Genomic DNA, 24004 nt, shown 5'->3' on the forward strand with positions numbered 1-24004 from the left:
TGGCCCACCGCGGGAGCTGCGAGCTCCGCCTTCGCCTCGCCCCGGGATCAGCCGGTGCTCTCAGCTCCCACCCTCAGCCCGACGACTCGTCACGAACTCTGCCCCCCAGAAATGTGGAGCAAGGCAAATCTTTTGGGAGCTGCAGGCAAACTGTGTGGGCTGATATGAAGGAAAATGTGACACAAAATGCTGGAGTAACTCAGCGGGACAGGCAGCATCTTTGGAGAGAATGAATGGGTGACGCTTCGGGTCTGAAGAAGGGTCTCGACCTGAAACGTCACCCGTTCATTCTCACCAGAGATGCTGCCTCCAGCATTGTGCGTGTGGGACATGTGTGTGTGTGTGTGGGACGTGTGTGTGTGTGTGTGGGACATGTGTGTGTGTGTGGGACATGTGTGTGTGTGTGGGACATGTGTGTGTGGGACATGTGTGTGTGTGTGGGACATGTGTGTGTGGGACATGTGTGTGTGTGTGTGTGTGGGACATGTGTGCACTATGTGTGTGTGTGTGTGTGTGTGTGTGGGACATGTGTGTGTGGGACATGTGTGCACTATGTGTGTGTGTGTGTGTGTGTGTGTGTGTATATGTATGTGTGTGTGTGTGTGTGTGTGTGTGGGACATGTGTGCACACGCGTGTGACAGCCGCCTAGCTGACGATTCAGGGCGCGGACGCCTTTCACTGCTGCTTGCATCCTTCCTTCTTCTCCTTGGACTTCTGCTGCAACAAGCGCTCCTCCCGCCGCCGGGTGGGTGCTACAAAGACGGGCACCGCAGGCTCGTCCGGGTAGTGGTAGAAATTGTCCGGCGGCTCGGCCCGTGAGGGCGGCAACGCTACAGGGACGGCAGGGTCAGCGGCGGCTCAACAGGCAGGGGGGCGGTGATGTGGGGCGAGGGTCGGTGATGTGGGGCGAGGGGGGAAGAGAGGGGGCGGCGAGGGTCTGGGGAAGAGAGAAGGTGATGGGGGGGCGGGTTAGAGGGGGTGAATGGTGTGGACGGGGGAGTGGGGGTGAGGGAGGGGCAAAGGATGGCAGAAAGGAGGGGCGAGGTGATAGGGGTAGCAGGGCCGGCGAGGGGAGGCAGAGCGGGGGCGGCGAGGGGCTGAGGGTGGAGGGGGATCCGTGGAGAAGGACGGTAAATGGTGGCAGTAATGGGAGGGGCAGCGAAAGGGGGTGGGGGGGGGGGGGAGTGAGCGGCGGGAGGTGGGCAGAGGGGGGTGGGCAAGGGTCGGAGTCACAGCAGATTGACCGGCGTTACCTGGTGGGATGGGCGGGAGGGAGGCAGGCGGTCTCTGGGCGGTTCTGGGTTTGAAGGTTGGGTCGAGTTCCTCGGCGATGTTCCTGGGAAACGTGGACCTGCAACGGGAGTGAGCGGGCGGTGAGACACGTCCCAGAGCAGCGCTGGAAAGTGTGAGTGTGTGTGTGTGTTCCACCCCCACGCGTCTACACTGACTTAGCTGCCTCACTCACTGTGTGTGTGTGGGCGGTGCTGGGCTTGGAACACACTCATGGTTCTTAGCAAAGATCATGCTCTGTGATCTTTGGTTCTTGGTTCCCACCAAAGATCTTAGGCTCCGCTCTAAGATCTTTGGTTCCCACTCACTGACACGGTCCCTCCGCGGAGGCCCGGTGCTGGGCACCGCGGCTGCCGCCCCCCGCCCAGTGTGGGCTCGGCTGACCAGTGCCCGGGGTTACACTGGCGGCGAGGCGGGCGGGGTCAGGGCAAGGATGCGCTGGATGCAAGAGCACGGACACTGACACACTGACACACACGCGTGCCCCACAACTCACACACACGCGTGCCCCACAACACACACACAATAATGCCCCACTCATTGCAAACTTCACAGTGGCTCTGTTGCAAATATATCGGGGCTGTTCCACGGGAGAGGCAATCAGTAGTTTCAGGTTGTGGCAGCTGAGAGAATGGTCAGACTTCTGCCCCTCAGGCTGGCGACCCCCTACCCATTTCCCTCTCACCCCTCCTTTACCCGGTCATCTCCCCCCGTTCCTCTCCTCTTCCTCCTCCCAGCCCCCCCCCCCCCCTCCCTCCCCGACTCCCTGACCTCTCTCTCCCCCTGACGCCACCCCCCCCCCCCCCCCGCTCCCCCGGCACCTGGGCAGCGGCTCTTGCCGCGGTTCCGTGGGTGGGCCCCGCTTCTCCGCACTCCGCTCGCTGCCGGGGCTCGGGAGTCCTTCCGAGTTCAGCCGCTCCTGCCGCGACATGTCCGCCCGGCTCTGGAGACAGAATCGTTGCCGTCAGGACTAACTCACACTAACTCACACACGCGGAGTGACCCCAGCTCCCCCTCCCCTCCCTCCTACTTTTCCGCCCCCCTCCTCCTCTCCCCCCTCCTCCTCCTCTCCTTGCCCTATCCCACGGTGCGAGTTTACCCAAGAGCCTTCCCGAGTTTAAAAAAAATCAAACTCATGGTATTCTACGAACTCATACGACCTTCCACGAGCATGTTCACGAGCTCCTACCAGTAAAAAGTTACATTTTTTTCCCATCACGAGTATCTTTTTACTCGTGAAGTTTTTTCAACATTGTGAAAAATCCAGGCCACACGTCCCATCTGCGGGATGGGCTGGGCTATATGATTTTACCGTGTTGTATGAAAATCAAAGCATTTCACTGTACGTCGGTACATGTGACAATAAAGTATAATTGAATCAGCAGAGAGCTGGTCCGAGCCTTATAGACATTTAACCGCTGAGGGGAGGTATCTTCATGCACAGGTTGTGAACTTGACCAATTCACTTCTACAAGTTGCTGAATATATTTAAGAGGAACATAGATTTCCAGACACAAAAGGGATTGAGGGGTCCCTGGAGAAAGGGGCTGAGGCGGGGCAGTCATCGTTGTACTGGGTGGTGAGGTAGTCTCAAGCTCCTGCTCCCCAATTGTCCATGTTTCAGCCCCCCAGGGGCTGGGTTTGTCGCACTGCTCCTTACCCGTCTCTCACACATGCCCGAGGAATCGTTACTGTCGTCGGAACATGCTCTCCCCAGCCCCTTGGACTGTTTGTGGGCTTTCAGCTCCTGCCTCTGGATGTAGCGGGCGATTTCCTGCCAGAAGCAAATTTGCTCCAAGTTCAGGCTGAGATTTTGGCATCAAAGTCAATGTCAAACCAACACTGCTGGCCAACTGGAACCCCTCCACATTGGGTGTCACAGAGTCACACAGCATAGAAACAGGCCCTTCAGCCCCACTCGTCCATGCTGACCAAGGCACCCCATCTAAGCCAGTCCCATTCACCCGCATTTGGCCCTTACCCCCCTAAACCTCTCCTATCCGTGAGGCATTACAGGGGCCCTAGAACACCATCAGCCAGTAAGTGCAATCCTATACACAATGTACAAGTCTTCCAATTCATAAACAAATAATAAACGGCAGATGGTGGTTTACCGATTTGTCTACAAATAAAGCACTGCTGGACGGTGGGGTGAGGGTAGGCTGCCTGAGAGTTCACCGCTCCTGGCCTCAGTCACTTGTCACCAGCCTTTCTAGCCGGGTCAAGGGCACGACCATGGGTGCAGCTCTGCTCCAAATGCAACAATCCTGTGCAGATCATCTCCCACCCACCCTGTACCCAAACAGTGCCCTGCACCCAACCCCCACCCTGTACCCAAACAGTGCCCTGCACCCAATCCCCACCCTGTACCCAAACAGTGCCCTGCACCCAACCCCCACCCTGTACCCAAACAGTGCCCTCCATTTCCCCTCACACTCTGTGCCCAAACAGTGCCCTCCATTCCCTCTCCCACCCTGTACCCAAACATCGTGCCTCTCACTCTGTGCCCAAACAGTGCCCTCTACCTCCCCCCTCCCACCCTGTCACCAAACAGTGGCCTGCGCCCACCCACCCCGGTGCTTGAAGCCCCACACTGCCCACCTACCTCATCCTGGGCCACCTGTGCTGTGCGGAAGTCCTCTTCCTGGTTCTTTTGGCTCTTCGATTTCTGCAAGAGATATTTTTCTGCAACTGAAGTCGGGGTTTGCAAGGTAGATGCAAACTATTGTCATGGACAGCAAAACAGGATAATGTAACCACACCAGCCCCCTTGCCCCAAGCCCTGACCATCTCCCTGAGTCGAAGCCACACTCTACCCCGCATGGATCCAGAGTAACACCTCAGCACGGAGCAGACTCCATCTGGTCTTGGTTCGAAGCCTTATAACTTGCTCTCAGAATATCACTTCCCAAAAGCCTATCACTAAACTAAATAGAGATATTAGGAAAAGTGAAAAAATAATATGGTGCAAAGTGGTTGCTGTGGGTTTAGATTAGAGACACAGCATGGATATATGCCTGTTGGCCCATTGAGTCTGCGCCGAACATTGATCACTCGTTCACACTACTTCTATTTCTCAACCGCTCCCTACACATTAGGGACAATTAATTTACAGTGGCCAATTCACCTACAAATACACACGTCTTTGGGATGTGGGAGGAAACTGGAGCACCTAGAGCGAACCCACATGGTCACAGGGAGAATGAGCAAACTCCACACAGTCAGCACCCAAGGTCAGGATTAAACCCGGGCGTGTGGCGTCTGTGCCAGTGTGCCGCTCAGGGTTAGAGAATGAGGGGGCCAGAGGCATCGGAGTTGTGGGACCCAGGAACAGGCTCCAGCCGTGAAGCAAGTCACAGGCAGGAGAAGCAAGAATTGGAGGACAGAGGTTCCACCAGGTCATTAATTTATTGCTTGGGATCGGAGTCCTCCCTCACCCCGGCCAATGCCAGCCTCCATGGTCCACCCCCCAGTATCCCTTCTGAGAGTGGCAGTGAGCCATCATCTCATAGCCTGCAGTCCTTCCAGTGAAGGTGGGGCTGAGCCTTCCAGGGTTTAGACCAGCTAACTAAGAGGGGTTGGTGATAGACCACCTGACAGTCGGGCTGGAGGTGAGCGTAGAGACCTCTCCAAAAATGTTTACTGACCATAACAGCAAGCAGTATGTGTGGGGCAACGATCTTTACACTGAGGGTGGTGAGTCGCTGGAACGCACTGCTGGGGGCTGTCGATACATGATAATGGCATTTAAGAGAATTTTTGATTGCCGCATGGATGGAGGGATATGGATAGTGTGCAGGGAGATAAGAGGTGGTCTGGGTATCATAGATGGACACAAAATGCTGGAGTAACTCAGCGGGTCAGGCGGCATCTCTGGAGAAAAGGAATAGGTGCTGTTACAGGTCGGAACCCTTCTTCTTGATATCATGTTCAGCACAGACATTGTGGGCCGAAGGGCCTGTTTGTTCAATGTTCAGATACCTCTACAAAGATCAGCCCAGCACCTACTGATTAGTGATGGAACAATCAACAGTGTGAAACTCCACTGGCCCCACGTACCTGCTGAACCATCCTCACTTCCTCCTCCTCCTGGAGGAGACGAGCCAATGCTTCGTCCCTCTCAAGCTGTTCCTCACTTGCGCTGCAGGTATCGCCGATACTCAGCTCCGCCACCTTCCTGTCCAGGGAGTTCACCTCCTGCCCACGCCACTGCCTCTTCCCTGTTTAAGGCAATTAGCAAAAAGGCAATTTACAATCTGATTGATTGATTAATACTTTGTTATCACATGTGACATGTCACAGTAAAATTATTTGTTTTGCATACATTACACAAGGTATGCAAAGAGTGGCCATGTAGAGGGCGGCGACAAAGTTACAGTGTTCATTGTAGTCCCCATTTGTTTTCGGCTCCACCCCCCCGCCCACCCCCCCCCCCCCCCCGCCCACGCCGGGTCCCTCTTATGTGATACTGCCTGACCCGCTGAGTTACTCCAGCAGCGTTTTTGACATTATTAGTTTTTCTCAGTTCCTTTGGCTGTAATATTTCCCTCACTATTGCTGAAAACACCAGATCACAGGATGCTGCGGAGATTGTGAAAGGCGCTATACAAATGCAGGGTGCCGGCGCAGTTTACCCTTCTGCCGGTGTGCCTCCTCTCTGGCCCCGTACACCTCAGCCTCTGGTGTGAGTCCTCTCTGGTTCCTCAGCTCCTCCTCCTCCTGCAACCTCCTGGCCACTTCCTACAAGACCAGCACACAGGACACGTTAGCCACAGCCCCGCCCCGACACACTCTGCATAAAAATACCCATTCCGGTTCCCACACGCATGTGGTGGGATGGGCGATAGTCACAAACATGAAAGCAAGAGATGAAACAAGGGGTCAGGCCCAGACAGGCCTGAGGAAATACAAGACAGATCGCAGGCCAGCTGACCACTCGGTGTGGACAAGAGGGAAGGGGCTGATGGAGAGCACTCCTCTTATCCAAGGTTCAGAGACCAGAACCTGGCGCCGGGATCCCAGAGAGAGTCAACACCTTCAGGAGAGAAGACTGGTCTTCAGGGAGAGTCAGCATCTTCATCAATACTTCAATCAGGACAGGGAAAATAGAATAGAAACAGAAAATGCTGGATCTGCTCCGCAGTTTATATTTTTTATTTTGGATTTCCAACCTCTGCAGTTTTTGTTTCCACTTATGAGGCAGGTTTGAGGACTGGATTGAAACATAGAACGGTCCAGCACAGGAACAGGCCCTTCGGTCCGCAATGTCCATACAAAACATGATCCCAAGTTAAACCCATCTCCTCTGCCTGCACGATCCATATCCCTCTATATCCATATTCCGATCCAAAAGCCTCTTAAATACCACTATCATATCTGCCTCCACCACTACCCCTGGCAGCACGTTCCAGGCACCCACCATTCTCAGTGCAAAGAACACCTTCCCCGCACATATCCTTTAAACGTTGCCCCTCTCACCTTACAGCTGTACGTTCTAGCAGTCTGACAGTCTACCCTACCTCAGCCTTTCATCATTTTATATACTTCTAACAGGGTTAACTGCAGGAATATCAACATGTGGAATGGAGTCACACAGACAGCTTATTTTGTTGCAGTTAGAGTTGAGAGGCTGGAAGGAAAGTGGTGGACTAGGGGCTGGAGTAGACCAAGTGATTACAGAAGCTTGGAGCGGGTGGGGGATGTCAGCAGGTGTTGGCAGGAAATGAAACACTAGTTGTTCACCAGAAGGTACAGCTCTGAGGTAGCACGTGTCAACACAAAAAAAAACAAATGCCAGAGACTGGACCAATTACTCATCCCGTATGATCAGAGAATTTAGAAGGATGAGAGGATATCTTATAGAAACATAAAATTCTTAAAGGATTGGATAGGCTAGATGCAGGAAAAATGTTCCCGATGTTGGGGGAGTCCAGAACCAGGAGTCACAGTTTAAGAATAAGGGGAATGCCAATTAGGACTGAGAAGAGGAAAAACTTCTTCACCCAGAGAGCTGTGAATCTGTGGAATTCCCTGCCACAGAAGGCAGTGGAAGCCAATTCACTGGATTCACTTATCAAGAGATTTGGATTTAGATCTTAGGGCTAAAGGAATCAAGGGATATGGGGAAAAAGCAGGAATGGGGTACTGATTTTAGATAATCAGCCATGATCATATTAGAAAAAAAACACTTGAAAATAGGTGCAAGAGGAGGCCATTCGGCCCTTCGAGCTAACACTGCCATTCATTGTGATCATGGCTGAAATTGAATGGCGATGCTGGAAAAATGTCCAAATTAATCAGGGTGATTTGCAAAAAAATAAATATTATTTTTAAACTAAGATTCAGTTACAACGTTCAACAGGAAATTAAATAAATACTTGAGGTGCAGAAGTTTGCAAGGCTACAGGAGTGGGCGGAGGAGGAGGATTAACTAGCTGGTCCTTTCATTAAACTGGCACAGATGGGGCACAGGGAGAGGCCAGAGCTTCCACAGTTCCAAGCTCTGGATACGAATGAAAACATGAAAAACACAATCCCAACAGAAGTTTGGGGAAATTGAGGCCATCTTTAGGAAAAGAAAGCTTCAGATGTGTCTCGCCTCTGGGAGTGACGAGCAATCTCTTACCTGATGAAACAGCCCAGCACATCACAAGGCATCAGTCAACTACTGCAAACAATTGCCTGGCTGTGACTGGGTGCAACATACAGCAAGGATACAGGCCCTTTGGCCCACCACGTCCACACCAACCACCCATCACCCATTGTGTTATCCCACTTTCTCATTCACTCCCTACACACTGAGGATAATTTTACAGAGGCCAAACTAACCTACAAATCTGCAGGTGTTTGGGATGTGGGAGGAAACCGGACAGCACCCGAGGTCAAGATTGAGCCTGGGTCTGTGGCGCTGTGAGGCAGCAGCTCTACCAGCAGTACCACTATTTGGAAGTTCTCCCGCTGAAAGTTATGCTTTCTGTATTTTAGTTTGCAGCTGTTCTATAATTGGAAACACATTCCACCAGCCTAGAGTTAAAGGCCAACAGATTCTACCCAGCAGTGGGAGTGAAAGCCGTGCTACCCAGCCATTACACATCTTAAATCACACTAAACATTATTGGGCTGTTTAGTAATGGGACAGACCAATTTCTTTCTACATTTCCTCTGGCAATTATGCTCCAAGATTAAAATCATTCCACAGGAACAACCTGAGCCCTGTTGTAAATAGTTGCTTACTATGTGGAGCAAACCAGTAGCACTGGTGACTGAATGGTGTCGAGGGCATCAATGAAGCACCAGCACAGTGGCACAGCGGTAGAGTTGCTGCCTCACAGCGCCAGAGACCCAGGTTCCATTCTTACTCTGGATGCTGTCTGTACGAAGTTTGTACATTCTTCCTGTGACTGTGAGGGGTTTCTCCGGGTGCTCTGGTTTCTTCCCACACGCCAAAGACCTGCAGCTTTGTATGTTAATTGGCTTCGGTAAAATTGTAAATTTCCCCTAGTGTGTAGAATACTGCTAGGGTGCGGGGTGATCGCTGGTCGGTGTGGACTCGGTGGGCTGAAGAGCCTGTTTCCACACTGTACCTCTAAAATAAAGTAAAGACCTGCAGGCAGGGAGAGGGGAGGGTTTACCCAGCATCTGGGGAGTGGGAATGAGGAGGGGTTATGTTGCTGTGTCAGAATGTCATTGTTCTGCTTATGGTACAGATGACAATTAAAGAGTCTTGACTCCAAACTCTAGTGAAGAGGCAGCGGCTTTGATGGGTGAAGGAGGGACAGATGAACCCTAGGGGTGGGGGTGTCAAAATGTTCTAGAGATGGGGAGAAAATGAAGACAGAAATCCGGAGTGAAATACGGACAGCTGGATGTGACGCTGGGATTGGCAGTGAGTGACAGACATGCTTGAACTGAACGCAGAAAGACAATTTGAAGATGGGTCTCGACCCGAAACGTCATCCATTCCTAATCTCCAGAGATGAGCTAATCTCCTGACCCGCTGAGTTACCCCAGCATTTTGTGTCTATCTTCGATTTAAACCAGCATCCGCAGTTCTTTCCTACACAAGACAATTTGCTCAGCGCCTGCACCCATTCTCTTCAATGACGCACTGCACAGCGGCACGGAGACATTCACGGATGGAGCCTGGGGTTTAATGGGCTGCCGCTGTGGGGACAGGAGTCATATATCTATCCTGCCTCCCTCACACAGCTGAGTCCCATCAATCACTCGCCCATGTAACCTGACACACGGCGTCAACCTGGAGAGAAAAATGAACCCTTCCTCTTACTTAAACATAGTGACAGCACAAAATATACCAGTGCAGAGAGACACTGTGTGAATGCACAGAGGGACAGACGTACAGCAAGTGACTGGGAAGCTTAATGTTGGATTTAGAGGCGTAGATAGGGTAGAGAGGCAGAACCTTCTTTCTCAGGATAGTAATATCAAACACTAGAGGGCATAGTTTTAAGGTAAAAGGGGCAAAGTTTAAAGGAGATGTGTGGAGAAAGTTTTTATACACAGAGGGTGGCGAGTACCTGAAATACGCTGCAAATGGGGGTTTAGTTTAGAGATGCACCGTGGAAACAGTCCCTGCGGCCCGCCGAGTCCACGCCAACCAGCAATCACCCCTTACCCTAGCACTATCCTTCACACTAGGGACAACTTAAAATGTTACCAAAGCCAATTAACCTACAAACCTGTACATCTTTGGAGAGCGGGAGGAAATCGGAGCACCCGGAGGAAACCTACACGGTCACAGCGAGAACGTGCAAACTCCATACAGACAGTGCCTGTAGTCGGGATCGAACCCGGGAAGGCAGCATCTCCACCGCTGTGCCACTGTGCAGGCAGATATAATAGTGGCGTTTAAGAGACATTTGGATATGCAGGGAATGGAGGTATATGAATCAGGTGCAGGTAGATAGAGTTGGTCTTGGCATCATGTTCAGCACAGCCAATGTGGGCAAAAGGTTCCTGTTCTTGTGATATACCATGTTCTGAGTGCCACCCCCACCCTTACACACACCAATGCTCCAGATAACCTCTCCGCTCTGTCCCCGGGAGAGACTCCCTGATGTTTAAGCACCTTGTCACGGCCCCAGCCTGGCTCGTTCCCCGATTTCCCCAGGTTACCGGAGCTGGAACCCGTAGCAGCCTAGTCAGCAAGCAGCAAGCTGTGAATGGCAGGAGAGTGCGTGTTGGGAGTCAGGCAGGGACAGCTTAATGGGAAGCACGCTGGCCATTAAACTTTAAAGGGAATTAGAAGCAGCCTGCGGCAGCGATGCTGGGATTAATCAGGCTCTCGGGCCGGGAACACAGACAGGAGGAAGCTGCTTGGAGAGGTTTAGATGAAAGGCACCTCTGGTGAGAACAAGTGTGTCTGTGTGGTGATAAGGCAGCCCAGAGAGAGGGCTGCATGGATACGCCACTGCACAGCCACAAACCCCCAGTAGGTGGAGCAGTCACTGCAGATGCCAGAAACTGGAACAAAACACAAAGTGCTGGAGGAACTCAGTGGGTCGAGCAGCAGCTGTGGAGGGAATGAACAAGCGACGTATCGGGGCGGGACCCTTCTTCAGACTGATGGAGTAGGGGCGGCAAAGCTGGAAAAGAGAGGTGGGGCCAGGACAATCGCGAGTGATAGGTGGATACAGGTGAGGAGGGTTGACTGACAGATGGGGGTCACCTCACCTGTATCCACCTATCACTCGTCAAGCTTTGTCCCGCCCCCACCTCTCTTTTCCAGCTTTCCTGCCCCCTACTCCATCAGTCTGAAGAAGGATCCTGACCCAAAACATTGTTGTATATTCCCTCCACGGATGCTGCCTGACCTGCTGAGTTCCTCCAGCACTTTGTGTGTTGCTTAAGCAGTTACTGTGTAGGGAACCATGATGAATGGCAAACACCATGTTGATAACTCCTTTCCTGGTCAACTTTAGTTTAGAGATACAGTGCAGAAACAGGCCCTTCAGCCCACGATCCCCGCACACTAACACTATCCTACACACTAAGGACAATTTACAATTATACCAAGCCAATTAACCTACAACCTGTACGTCTTTGGAGTGTGGGAGGAAAGTGGGGTTCTCGGAAAATACCCACGCAGGTCACGGGGAGAACGTACAAACTTCGTACAGACAGCACCTGTAGTCAGGATCGAACCAGGGTCACTGCAGGGTGCTGTAAGGCAGCAGCTCTACCGATGTGTCACCATGCTGTCCTTGTTGGATGGTGTGTGGTTGGACTAACGATAATAATAATAATGGATGGGATTTATATAGCGCCTTTCTAATACTCAAGGCGCTTTACATCGCATTATTCATTCACTCCTCAGTCACACTCGGTGGTGGTAAGCTACTTCTGTAGCCACAGCTGCCCTGGGGCAGACTGACGGAAGCGTGACTGCCAATCTGCGCCTACGGCCCCTCTGACCACCACCAATCACTCACACACATTCACACACAGGCAAAGGTGGGTGAAGTGTCTTGCCCAAGGACACAACGACAGTATGCACTCCAAGCGGGATTCGAACCGGCTACCTTCCGGTTGCCAGCCGAACACTTAGCCCATTGTGCCATCTGTTGTCCCAACGATGAGGTTAAGGTGTTTGCCATATTTTATCATCTACATTCTGACCTTTGAAAAAATGACCAGATTTTAGCCGGGACTTTGCCAAAACTTTGCCCCTGCCTTAGTTTGTTCGGCACTGATGGTGATGGGAATGCAGCAGGTTGGGTGAGATGCAGTAGGGGAAACAAAAATGAACCCTGACCACCCCCCCAGAAGATTCCAACTACAGAGTAACATTTACTCCTCTTTAGAACGGAGACGAGGAAACACTTTTTCTCACAGAGAGTGGTGAGTCTGTGGAATTCTCTGCCTCAGGTGGAGGCAGGTTCTCTGGATGCTTTCAAGAGAGAGCTAGATATGGCTCTTAAAAATAGTGGAGTCAGGAGATTTGGGGAGAAGGCAAGAACGGGGTACTGATTGGGGATGATCAGCCATGATCACATTGAATGGTGGTGCTGGCTCGAAGGGCCGAATGGCCTACTCCTGCATTGTCTATTGTCCTCCCAGCGGCTGAGGTTCCCCATCGCTCTGCATCCCTGGTTGCTGTTGGGAATGCTCGTTGCAATACAACACTGCCAAGAGGAGCTGCAAATTAAATTGCCGACTTCCTGGCATGGGAGAGGCTCTGCCCAGTCTCAGGGGAGAACATGTTTATACCCATGCCCAATGGTAATGCTGCGTTAGAGGTTGTGTTGGGGAAGAGATTCCTGTTCGTCGGGAGACCAGAACCAGGGTCGCTCCCTGGGGAAAGAGATCTCCCTCAGCATCTACGATATGAAGAGACATTTCGAGGCAAGTTTCGGGGAATGATTTAAAGCAAGCTGCAGAAATGAAGGCCGGAAAATTAGAAGGTTGAGAGGAAGGTTGCGAGGCAGGGTGGTTGATGTGGTCACTGACAGGCACTGGACATTCATGGTCCCTTCTCCATTCACACAGCACCATGTATGTCCAATCTCTCCCTGTAATTAACCCCCTCCAATCCAGGCTTCATTCTGGTAAACCTCCTTTGCACCCTTTCCAAAGCCGCCACATCCTCTAATGGGGTTGACCAGAACTGCACGCAATACCCCAAATGTGGCCTAAGCAAAGTCTTACATAGCTGCATCATGACTTCCTGACTCTTATACTCAATGGCCCAACCTATGAATGTCAACACACCATATGCCTTCTTCACCACACCAGTTACAGGTTGAAGTTCAGTGTTTGGAGATCAGTGGATCTGCAAGTGCTCTCTCCCCGATGTCCTGCACCAGACTGAACATTGGCGGCACGGAGATGCTCCTACCTTGTCCTGGGCCTCGCGTTGCTGACGCTCCACAACCCGCTTCTGGATCTCCTCCTGAACAACTCTGGCGTACTGCGAGTCCAGCTCCTCACTGAAGACAGAAACCGCGGTGAGTGCGAGGAAGAGACATGGGTGCTTGGAACCCCCTACCCTCCCCCTTGTGCTGAGACCCCCCCCTCCTCTTGCTCCAGAACATGAGGAAGGGGCAGAGGGGAGGCACACTGCTGGCACCTGACGTTCTATGGGTGGGGAAGAAAGGTGCATGGGAGGGTTTTTTTATAGGTTAGTTACCTAAAATTGGAGAATTCAATGTTCATACTGAAGATGGACATGAAATGCTGGAGTAACTCAGCGGGTCAGGCGGCATCTTTGGAGAAAAAGGATGGGTGACGTTTTGGGCCGGGACCCTTCTTCAAACCGCTGAGTGTAAATTTAGGTATTATCTTTGTGTGTAAATTATGTATAAACCAGCATCTTCATATCCTTTCTACACACAATGTTCATACTGTTGTGTTGTAAGTTACCCAAGTGGAATATGAGGTGCTATTCTTCCACTTTGTGTGTGGCCTCACTCTGGCAATGGTGGAGGCCCAGGACAGAAAGGTCATTACGGGACAGTGAAGAGGAGTTAATATGATTAACAACTGAGGGATCCAATAAGCTTTAGCAGGTGAAATGGCCACTCCAGCACTTTATGTCCATTGTTCTATGTTGGGAACCAAGCCCAGGTGAGTCAGTGGGAAGTGGTTGATCAAAGGGAATGCTCTGGTCCAATATTGACCATCGCATCAAGTATTGGGCAGAATTAGATCGACCACCTCAGCAAGCTATCGACGCAGAGTCCCCGGTCTTCCCCAACCCCCGCCCACTGCCACCCTGAGTCGCCCGCAAAGCCAACCCGTACCCACGCCCCCCTCCAACCCATGAGCGAGCCGCTCACATCTGCTGCTGCTCCTCCCGGCTGTAGTGCTGGGCCTCCATCTCCTCCTCATCCTGCAGCCTCTTGGCCACGTGCACGTCCCGCCGCACCAGCTTGCTCTTCTCGATGTTCGAGGCGTAGTGCTGTTCAACTGCGGGCACCAAGACAGGGACAACACTCTCACCGACTGTCGCCTCGGTCAAACCGGATGCGCGCAGGCCCAGGGGGAGGTCCAGACCTTCCACCAAACTCTGCTACCTCCAAACCTCCACCCTCGCCCTTTTACATTTCCCCCACACCTCGCTCTCCCACATTCCCCAGGGTGATACAGAGCCCACCAGTCCCCGGAGATACACTTCCCCACCCACCCTCCATCCAGGAACCTTCACTGCAGCTTTTCCCTACTCCTGGACTTCATAAGCTCACACGTCGTAGGAGCAGAATCGGGCCATTCGGCCCATCAAGGGTACTCCGCCATTCACTCGTAGCGGATCTATCTTTCCCTCTCAACCCCATTCTCCAGCCTTCTCCTTACTAATCAAACTTGAATGCTCTCAAGGGTCGTGAGTGTTTACTGACCATGGAACAATGCCATTCTTACTGGCTGCAGCTCGACAGGCCCATAGGCGAATAATAAATATCTTATAATTTTTTTTAAATGTTATAAACAAAAATAAACATGTTATAATTAAAAATTAACTAGTTAATAACTATAACACCATAATAGTGCAAAAAATAAAGTCCTTTTGCAACCATTGATACATGTCTCAGTTGCTGAGGTCAATGTTGTTTAGTGGCTGCTGACCAGTTCAGAGGTCATCATTGATTAACACAAAACCCTTTGAGAGCAGCGACTGGAAAGCAGATTGTAGGCATTGAAGACAAGCTGCTCTCTGATCCCAAAGCGCATTCCCCGATGCCGCTGCCACTTACTCTCTTGCTCCTGAAGGTTGTGCGCCAGGGCGCTGTCCTCCAAGACTGCAAAGCCGCGGCACACTGCAACAGAGGAGAGAGGAAAACATTCTGGTCACTCCCTCCGTCTCCGGTGAACGTACCCGCCAGGCTGGCGTCTGTTCCAGTCACACGCACCAGCACAGCCAACCACTTGGTCAAGACCTGTTTCTCGGAACACTGCAGCGCTCCGCGTTGCGATACTGTCTGTGCTTTAGGCAGAATAAATGTCACCTTTAAAAAATAGTTTTGTAACAAGCTGGAAAGAGTGCAGAGAAGATTTATGAGGATGTTGCTGGGACTTGAGGGCCTGAGCCATATGGTTGAGCAGGCTAGGACTGTATTCTTTGCAGCGCAGGAGGATGAGGGAGTACGAGGGTGATCTTATAGAGGTGCGCAAAATTATGAATCGAGAACCAGAGGTCATAGATTTGAGGTGACTGGGGGGGAATATAATAGTGGGTAACTTTTTCAATCAAAGGGTGTATGGAACGAGCTGCCAGAGGAGGTAGTTGAGGCAGGTACGATCGCAAAGTTTAAGAAACATTTAGCCAGGACAGGTTTAGAGGGATGTGGGCCAAACGCAGGCAGGTGGGACAAGTTTAGATGGGAAATGTTTGCCAGTGTGGGCAAGTTGGGCCGAAGGGCCTGTTTCCATGCTGTATGACTCTCTAGTCTCCTATCCCAAGAGCCGACAAGCCAGTGAGCGGCCATTAATAACGGCCAATAGCATGGACAACCTACCCATTGACAGGAGAGATTCACAAGGCTCTTCATAGGAGTGATGGCCAACAGTGTTTTAACTCAAGAGCCACGCACTACCAGCGCAGGCGATCAGAGAGGGAATGGCGAGGAACGCCTTCACCCAGCAAGGGAGGAGGAGGTCTGGGAGGGATCCAGGGGCTGGTGCCAAGGCTGCTGAAAGCACGGCCACAAGCTTCACCACCTCCTGCCGGGGGCCGTTAAACAGTTAACCACGACAGATTCCTGAAGCAGTGAATCAGAGTCTGTGGCATGAAAGGAATGGGCCAAGATAAACAACACGTCAGCTCAGGGTGACAATGCTGGCTCTCCGACTGATTCACCAACTTCTAGTCCCAGACCCCACTCATGGATCTCCAGGGCAACATCCACCACTGCAATCTGGGAATGAGGGGGGGTGGGGGGGTGCTGCCGTTGAGATGGACCGTTAAGCAAATCCTCGCCGGGTGATAAATCTGTGGAGTTCTTTGTCAGGGAAGGCTGTGGAGACAAAGTCAGTGGATATATTTAAGGCAGATATATATAGATTCTTGATCAGTATTCTTGATTTGTGTCAGAGGTTATGGGGAGAAGGCGGAAGAATTGGGTTAGGAGGGAGAGATAGATCAGCCATGATTGAATGGCCGAGTAGACTTGCTGGGCCGAATGGCCTAATTCTGCTACTATCACTTATGATCTTATGACCCTTGCCCTCTCAGGTGGGTGTCAGGATTCAGCACCCTACCCAATACGAACCAGGCATTTCTCCCTGATGGCCCATCGTGGTTACCCCACAACTAACATCGCCAATGTCCTTGTTCAGCTGCTTGCTGCGCTGTCATTTGCGGGCGCTTGCTGCACACTTTACACCGGGGATCACCGCTTGGGTAACCAAGTCTGGCCTTTCCCTGGGACTGACCACAGGAACCTGAGCCCACCACCCCTCCAGTGGACCTCCACAGACCCCCTGCACAGTGGGAAACTGGCAACATAGCAGTGGAAGAACTGTAACTGGTACCGAGAACATTCACTGTTCCCCAAATGCCAAGAACACTGAAACCGATCAAAAAAAGTGAAATGCGGAATGAATGCACGAAAGAACCTCATTCCAAATACGACTCTGTGAAATAAATTGCACAGTAACTCTGCGGTAGTCTGTGGGCGAGTGAAGGTGGGTCTTGAGACTGGGATTCATTTGGCTATTATCCAATGCAGTTGATGCCAGCCTTGGGCCAGAGGTAAGGGACTGGCTCAGCTCATCCACCCTCAGGTATAGCGGGTAACTGAAGGACAGGGCAGTTTAGTTTAGTTTAGTTTAGTTTAGATATACAGTGTGGAAACAGGCCCTTCAGCCAACAAGTCCTCTCAGACCAGTGATCACCAGCAAAGAGCCAAAGAGCTGGATGAATGCCTCGGATCCGGCAGCACCTGTGGAAAGAATGGTCGAAGCTTTGGGTCGAGACCCTGCCTTTTGGATAGAGTGGATGTGGAGATTTTGTTTCCACTAGTGGAAGAGTCTAGGACTAGAGGTCATAGCTTCAGAATTAAAGGACATTCTTTTAGGAAGGAGACGAGGAGGAATTCCTTTAGTCAGAGGGTGGTGAATCTGTGGAATTCTTTGCCACAGAAGGCTGTGGAGGCAAAATCAGTGGATACATTTAAGGCAGAGATAGATAGATTCTTGATTAGTACGGATGTCAGAGGTTATTGGAAGAAGGCAGGAGAATGGGGTTGAGAGGGAGGGATAGATCAGCCATGATTGAATGGCGGAGTAGACTTGAAAGGCTAAATGGCCTAATTCTGCTCCTATCACTTATGACCTTACGATCAGGACCGAGAGCGCAGAGGGATGGCTGATGTAAAGGATTTAGTTTAGTGTGATGTTTATAGACCCAGTGTTGTCTAGGACTGTACAGCTCACAGACCAGACCCAGGACCCATTGCATAGCCCCTTTACGGGGCACAGAAATGTGGGAGCCAGCAGGTGATGTTTAAAAGCTGTTAAATAATGGGCTCCTTTCAAGATCAAAATGTTAGCAGCTGCAATACACCCTCGTGACCTAACTAAATCAATCCACAATGTCTGGCATGGTTCTTCTCCTGCTTAAAACAGTGATTGCTCGCAGCCCATTAAACACAAAGTGTTATCACACTAAAGCCTCCTCTGCCCTTTCAGTTTGATCCCACAGATCTCTGACCACTATTTCAGGTGTAGCAGGGGGGGTTCCACTGGGTGTCCTGGCCAATACTTAGTTCCTCAAGTGGCAAACAGCATTGTAAACTGGCGATTGCACCGTTCACCTTCCTTCTGTTTGTTGTGGCTGTTACATTGGTTGATGCTTCACCCAACTCACAACCGTTAGCAGATGTCGAAAGTACTTCTTCCCATTAAAAGCTGAAGTTGTGAAAATGAAAGTTATTTTTAATTCTATTTTTAAAGCGACAGTCTCAGATTTTCAAGCTGGAGAAGGTGCAGAGAAGATTCACCAGGATGGACACAAAGTGCCGGAGTAACTCAGCGGGTCAGGCAGCATCTCTGGAGAAAAGGAATGGGTGACATTTTTGGTCAAGGCTCTTCTTGCCAGGACTCGAGGGCCTAAGTCATGGTGAGCTGTAGGGAGAGGTTGAGCAGGCTAGGACTCTATTCCTTGCAGTGCAGGTGGATGAGGGGTGATCTTATTGAGGTGTCCAAAATCATGAGAGGAATAGATTGGGTTTGACGCACAGAGTCTATTGCCCAGAGTAGGGGAATTGAGAACCAGAGGACATAGGTTTAAGGTGAGGTGGAAAGATTAAATAGGAACCCGAGTTTAGTTTAGAGATACTGCGCGGAAACAGGTCCATCGGCCCACAGAGTCTGCAACGTTGAGCGATCCCCGCACACTAACACTACCCTACACACGCTAGGGACAGTGTCACAATTATATCAAGCCAATTAACCTACAAACATCTTTGGATGAAACCAAAGATCTCAGAGAAAACCCACGCAGGTCACAGGGTGGAACGTAAAACTCTGCACAGACAAGTCAGGATCAAAAGTTTAAGAAGGAGCTGCAGATGCTGGAAAATTGAAGGTAGACAAAAAAGCTGGAGAAACTCAGCGGGTGAAGCAGCATCTATGGAGTGAAGGAAATAGGCAACGTTTCGGGCTGACACCCTTCTTCAGACTGATCAAACCCAGGTCTCTTGCGCTGTAAGGCAGTAGCTCAACCTTTATGCCACCGTGCCGACACGGTTTCACACGAAGGGTGGTGGGTGTATGAAATGAACTGCCGGAGGAGGTCGTTGAGGCAGGTGCTATTGTAACGTTTAAGAAACATTTAGACAGGTGCATGGATAGGACAGGTTTAGAGGGATATGGGCCAAATGCAGGCAAGTGGGACTAGTGTAGATGGAACATGTTAGTAGGCATGGGCAAGTTGTGCCAAAGGACCTGTTTCCATGCTGTAAGACCCTGACACTATTTGCTGTTGACTCGGTCTGAATTGCACCAACTTGCCCAGCAGAGACCAGGCATATAAATTGGGTACACAGCAACTGCAGATGGTGGAACCACTGGTGGAATTCAGCGGGTCAAGCAGCATCTATGGAGGGAATGGACAGGCGATGTTTCAGATCAACACCTTTCTTCAGACTGATTTAAGTTGGTCTGAATCAGCCTGGAAAAAAAAGGTCCTGACTTAAAACGCCGCCTGTCCATTCCCTCCACAGATGCTGCCTGACCCGCTGAGTTCCTCCAGCAGTTGGTGTTTCGCTCACAGAAGTTGTTGAGTCAAATGGCCGGCTGGAAATGTACAGGATCCCAACATCTGGAACAATCTTCCTGCATCTAGCCTGTCCAACCCCTTAAGAATTTTGTAATCTTATAGAAACTTACAAAATTCTTAAGGGGTAGGACAGGCTAGATGCATGAAGATTGTTCCCGATGTTGGGGAAGTCCAGGACAAGGGGTCACAGTTTAAGGATAAAGGGGAAATCCTTTAGGACCGAGATGAGAAAAACATTTTTCACAGAGAGAGTGGTGATTCTGTGGAACTCTTTGCCACAGAAGGTAGTTGAGGCCAGTTCATTGGCTATATTTAAGAGGGAGTCAGATGTGGCCCTTGTGGCTAAAGGGATCAGGGGGTATGGAGAGAAGGCAGGTACAGGATACTGCGTTGGATGATCAGCCATGATCATATTGAATGGTGGTGCAGGCTCGAAGGGCCGAATGGCCTACTCCTGCACCTATTTTCTATGTGTCTATGTTTCTATGATAGAGTTTGATAATTACAGGACTGTCACAGGACACAGAATCAGAGTGGGACAGCTTTGTTTTACACAAGGCGGTGGTTGCTTGGAATGTGCTGCCAGGGGTGGTGGTGGAGGAATATACTATAGTGGCATTTAAGAGGCTTTTAGATAGGCACAGGGATATGCAGGGAAATAAGACATATGGATCACATGCAGGCAGAGGGGATTAGCTTAATGACATCATGTCCAACACGAACATTGTGGGCCGAAGGGCCTGCTCCTGTGCTGTGTTCTACGAGTCAGTACACAATCCAATAAAAGGATAGAATTGGCTCAGTGGGGGCTGAATGGACTCTTGTTCCTGCAATATTTACACCCTGGCTGCTCATAGCCTCACCCAACTGAAGGGCTGGAATTATGGACAATTCCAAGAAGATTCCCGGCCCGAAATGTCACCTATCCATGTTTCCCAGAGATGCAGCCTGTCCCGCTGAGTTACTCCAACATTTTGTGTCTATTCTCGATGTAAACCAACATCTGCAGTTTCTTCCTACACAGTCCCCTGAGATGCTGCCTGACCGGCTGAGTTACTCCAGCATTTTGTGTGTGTGTTTTTTCCCCACCAGCAAGTGGTGTGGAATAACCCCAGACGTGAATCCTCCCGCTGCGCTGGCAACCGTGGGCAGAGACGGTGTTCAGGCCAAAGATCAGAGTGTTGCTCAGCTCCCACCCACCACAGGCCGGTGAAACAGCCCCGGGGGGGACGGCGTTAGTGCTCGGGTTACCACGGCAACACCAGCCGCCTGCAACGCTGGCCGAGCCAAGGGGAAACTCTTCTTCGAATTGTCCATAATTCCAGCCAGAGGAAAATGATGCTCACCCCCACTTGGATACAGGGACCAGCATCTGCCGGCAGTGAGGCTCCCCTGCCGGTGTAGGAAGGAACTGCAGGTGCCTAGTTCACACCGAGGCAACAAAATACTGCAACAAAATTGCTGCAGTAACTCAGCGGGACAGGCAGCATCTCTGGAGAGAAGGAATGGGTGACGTTTCGGGTCGGGACTCGGGACTTTTCAGACTAAGAGTCAGAGGAGATGGGTCAGGGAGTCTAGAGATTTGGAAGGGTAAAAGGGTGAGGTCACCTTCCCCTCAGTTCACAATGAACCATTCTACATTTCCTGTCAGAGTCTGCTTTGATGTGTTGTTTTAACACCTCACCCTTCCGCATCTGTTGCCTCCCTCTCCCCTGACTCTCACTAAAACATAGAAACATAGAAAATAGGTGCAGGAGTACGCCATTCGGCCCTTCGAGCCGGCACCGCCATTCAATATGATCATGGCTGATCATCCAACTCAGTATCCTGTTCCTGCCTTCTCTCCATACCCCCTGATCCCTTTAGCCACAAGGGCCACATCTAACTCCCTCTTAAATATAGCCAATGAACTGGCCTCAACTACCTTCTGCGGCAGAGAATTCCAGAGATTCACCACTCTCTGTGTGAAAAAAGTTTTCCTCATCTCGGTCCTAAAAGATTTCCCCCTTATCCTTAAACTGTGACCCCTTGTTCTGGACTTCCCCAACATCGGGAACAATCTTCCTGCATCTAGCCTGTCCAACCCCTTAAGAATTTTGTAAGTTTCTATAAGATCCCCCCTCAATCTTCTAAATTCTAGCGAGTACAAACCGAGTCTATCCAGTCTTTCTTCATATGAAGAAGGGTCTCGATCCTTCTCTCCAGAGATGCTGCCTGTCCCGCTGAGTTACTCCAGCATTTGTGTCTATATATACTCGGTGTAAACCAGCATCTGCAGTTCCAGCATTTAGTCTCTGCCCCGTTTGTGTCCCCTTCCCGGGAAGGGGGGGGGGGTCTATATTCGGTGTGCAGGGGGTGGGGGGACGAGGAGAGCAGCTGGGATACTCTAACCTCTCCCCCCTCCCCTCTCCCCCCCCTCCCCTCCTCCCCCTCCCCCCTCCCCCCTCCTCTCCCCCTCCCCCCTCCCCTCCCCCCCCCCCCCTCCCCTCCCCCCCCCCTCCTCCCCCCTCCCCCCCCCACAGCCATGGACTCAGACGCATCCCAGCTCCCACACCAACGGGGGCGGTTTCTGCGGGCCCAGTGACTGCTGCTTGTAAACACGGAGTGTGTGTGTGTGTGTGACTGACTGCCTCATCGGAAAAGACGAGCTGAGCAACAGAGGCGAATGAAGCCACGAAGACAGATGGACGCGTTTAAGAGTCGGCGGCCGCTGCCAAGCCAAGTGTGTTGATGGAAACTCTGCGATTACATGGGCTGCTGAGGGAGGCAGTGGCTGAGGTCACAGCTGGCTTCGGTTTGAAAGGAAGAGGTGGGAAGAAAGGTGCTTTATTTGCAACGGCACAAGTCTGCATACACCCACATTCCAGGTGTCTCCGTCTGCCCAGAGTTAGCCCAGTCTACACGAGAGAGCTGGAATGCCAGGGAGGTGATATAACCCATCACGACTCTGGTCACAGGTTCGATCCTGACCTCGGGTGCCGCTGTGTGTGTGTGTGTGTGTGTGTGTGGGTGTGTGGAGTTTTCTCCGGGTACTCCGGTTTCCTCTCACATTCCAAAGGGTCTGTAGGTTAAATGGTCTCATAAAAAATGCCCCTAGTGTGTAGGGAGTGGAAGCTTAAGTGGGATAACACTGAACTAGTATGAACTAATGAGATTATTGTCTGAATGGTATCGGATTAGGAAAAGGGGAAGTGCAACGAGACATGGATATGCTTGTACATCAGTCACTGAAAGTGCATGCAGGTACAGCAGGCAGTGAAGAAAGTTAATGGCAGGTTGGCCCGAGAGGATTTGAGTTTAGGAGCAAGGAGGTCCTACTGCAGATGTACAGGGTCCTGGTCCTCCCCCAACCCCTTTTCATTCCTTTCTCTGTCACACCTAAATCATACCTCCCCCTCTCTAATCGAATGCCCTGCCCCTCCCGCAGTCCCACTGTGGGTCTCAGGGAACATTTTTCTATTATCTAATACATCCCCTTTCATGGATGTATCTGTACACTGTAAATGGCTAGATTGTTATCATATATTGCCTTTCTACTGACTGGATAGCACGCAACAAAAGCTTTTCACTGTACCTCGGTACACATGACAATTGACTAAACTGAAACTCAACTCTCAATGTTTGCTGCAGTTCTCATCTGATCCGGATCCGTTCTCACATCCACTGAGCCGACCTTAACACACTTCTGATGTAGTCCAGCAAATCACTCTGCTAAATGCAGTCTCCGCTAGGGTGGGAGATTGAAGAAAATGTTTGTGGTCTCTAAACACACACAGAGACACACAGAGTTAGCAGTAGAGTTGGTGGATATGGTGATATAATGTAAAATGACCTCACAAGTATCCACTACAATCTTGAAGAAAAAAATGATTTTCTTTTTCTCTCAAAACGTAAGCATTCCAACTCAATACAAAATGATGATGAGACGACCCCGGGTGTGTTTGGCTGAGGGGGGAGCAGACAGATGGAGGCTCTCTGTCCAAGCTGACACCGGCCCTCTTGCCCTCGCTCCCTTTGAAGGGGATGCTCTGGGAAGAGATCCCTGAACAAGGAGTGTCAGAGAGCGGGCAGCAGCTCATTCACATGTTAATGCCTCACAGATGGGGCCAGAGAGAGCGGTGCAAATACTCCCTGCACAGGGGTAGGGGAGGGAGGCTGGGGCTTACCCGACCACAGAGGACTTCACATCAACAAAAACATTCTGATAAAGCCCCTGCCTAGAAACAGTTACTTCAGCAGAACAGAAACTGATGTAAAACAGAAAACAGTTGCTGAAGGGTAACTTTTCCAACACAGAGGGTGGTGCTATATGGAACGAACTGCCGGATGAGGTCGTTGATGCAGCTACAATTACATTTAAAAGACATTTAGATGGTTACATGGATAGGAAAGGTTTAGAGGGATGTGGACCAATTATGCATAAATGGGGACACAAGGAACTGCAATTGCTGATTGACAAAAACACAAAGCGCTGGAGT

The 24004-nt window shown here is 51.0% G+C and overlaps 1 protein-coding gene across 2 annotated transcripts in view; it reads right to left on the reverse strand.

Moving 5' to 3' along the window:
• Positions 1-523: 523 nt before the first annotated feature.
• LOC116990469 (coiled-coil domain-containing protein 50-like) overlaps positions 524-24004 on the reverse strand; it is a 29308-nt gene continuing 5827 nt past the window's right edge. Inside the window, exons 3-12 of one of the 2 annotated variants that reach the window (XM_033048181.1) lie at positions 15001-15063; positions 14089-14218; positions 13149-13239; positions 5926-6031; positions 5351-5514; positions 3897-3959; positions 2952-3065; positions 2113-2234; positions 1255-1352; positions 524-831 (exon numbers count right to left, since the gene is read on the reverse strand). In XM_033048181.1, the coding sequence (XP_032904072.1) occupies positions 677-831; positions 1255-1352; positions 2113-2234; positions 2952-3065; positions 3897-3959; positions 5351-5514; positions 5926-6031; positions 13149-13239; positions 14089-14218; positions 15001-15063 (1106 nt within the window). In that variant the 3' untranslated portion in view covers positions 524-676. The remainder of the gene's footprint in view (positions 832-1254; positions 1353-2112; positions 2235-2951; positions 3066-3896; positions 3960-5350; positions 5515-5925; positions 6032-13148; positions 13240-14088; positions 14219-15000; positions 15064-24004) is intronic. The other variant, XM_033048182.1, reaches the window with a different exon arrangement.

This window comes from Amblyraja radiata, chromosome 31, assembly GCF_010909765.2.
Source record: "Amblyraja radiata isolate CabotCenter1 chromosome 31, sAmbRad1.1.pri, whole genome shotgun sequence".
NCBI lineage: Eukaryota > Metazoa > Chordata > Chondrichthyes > Rajiformes > Rajidae > Amblyraja > Amblyraja radiata.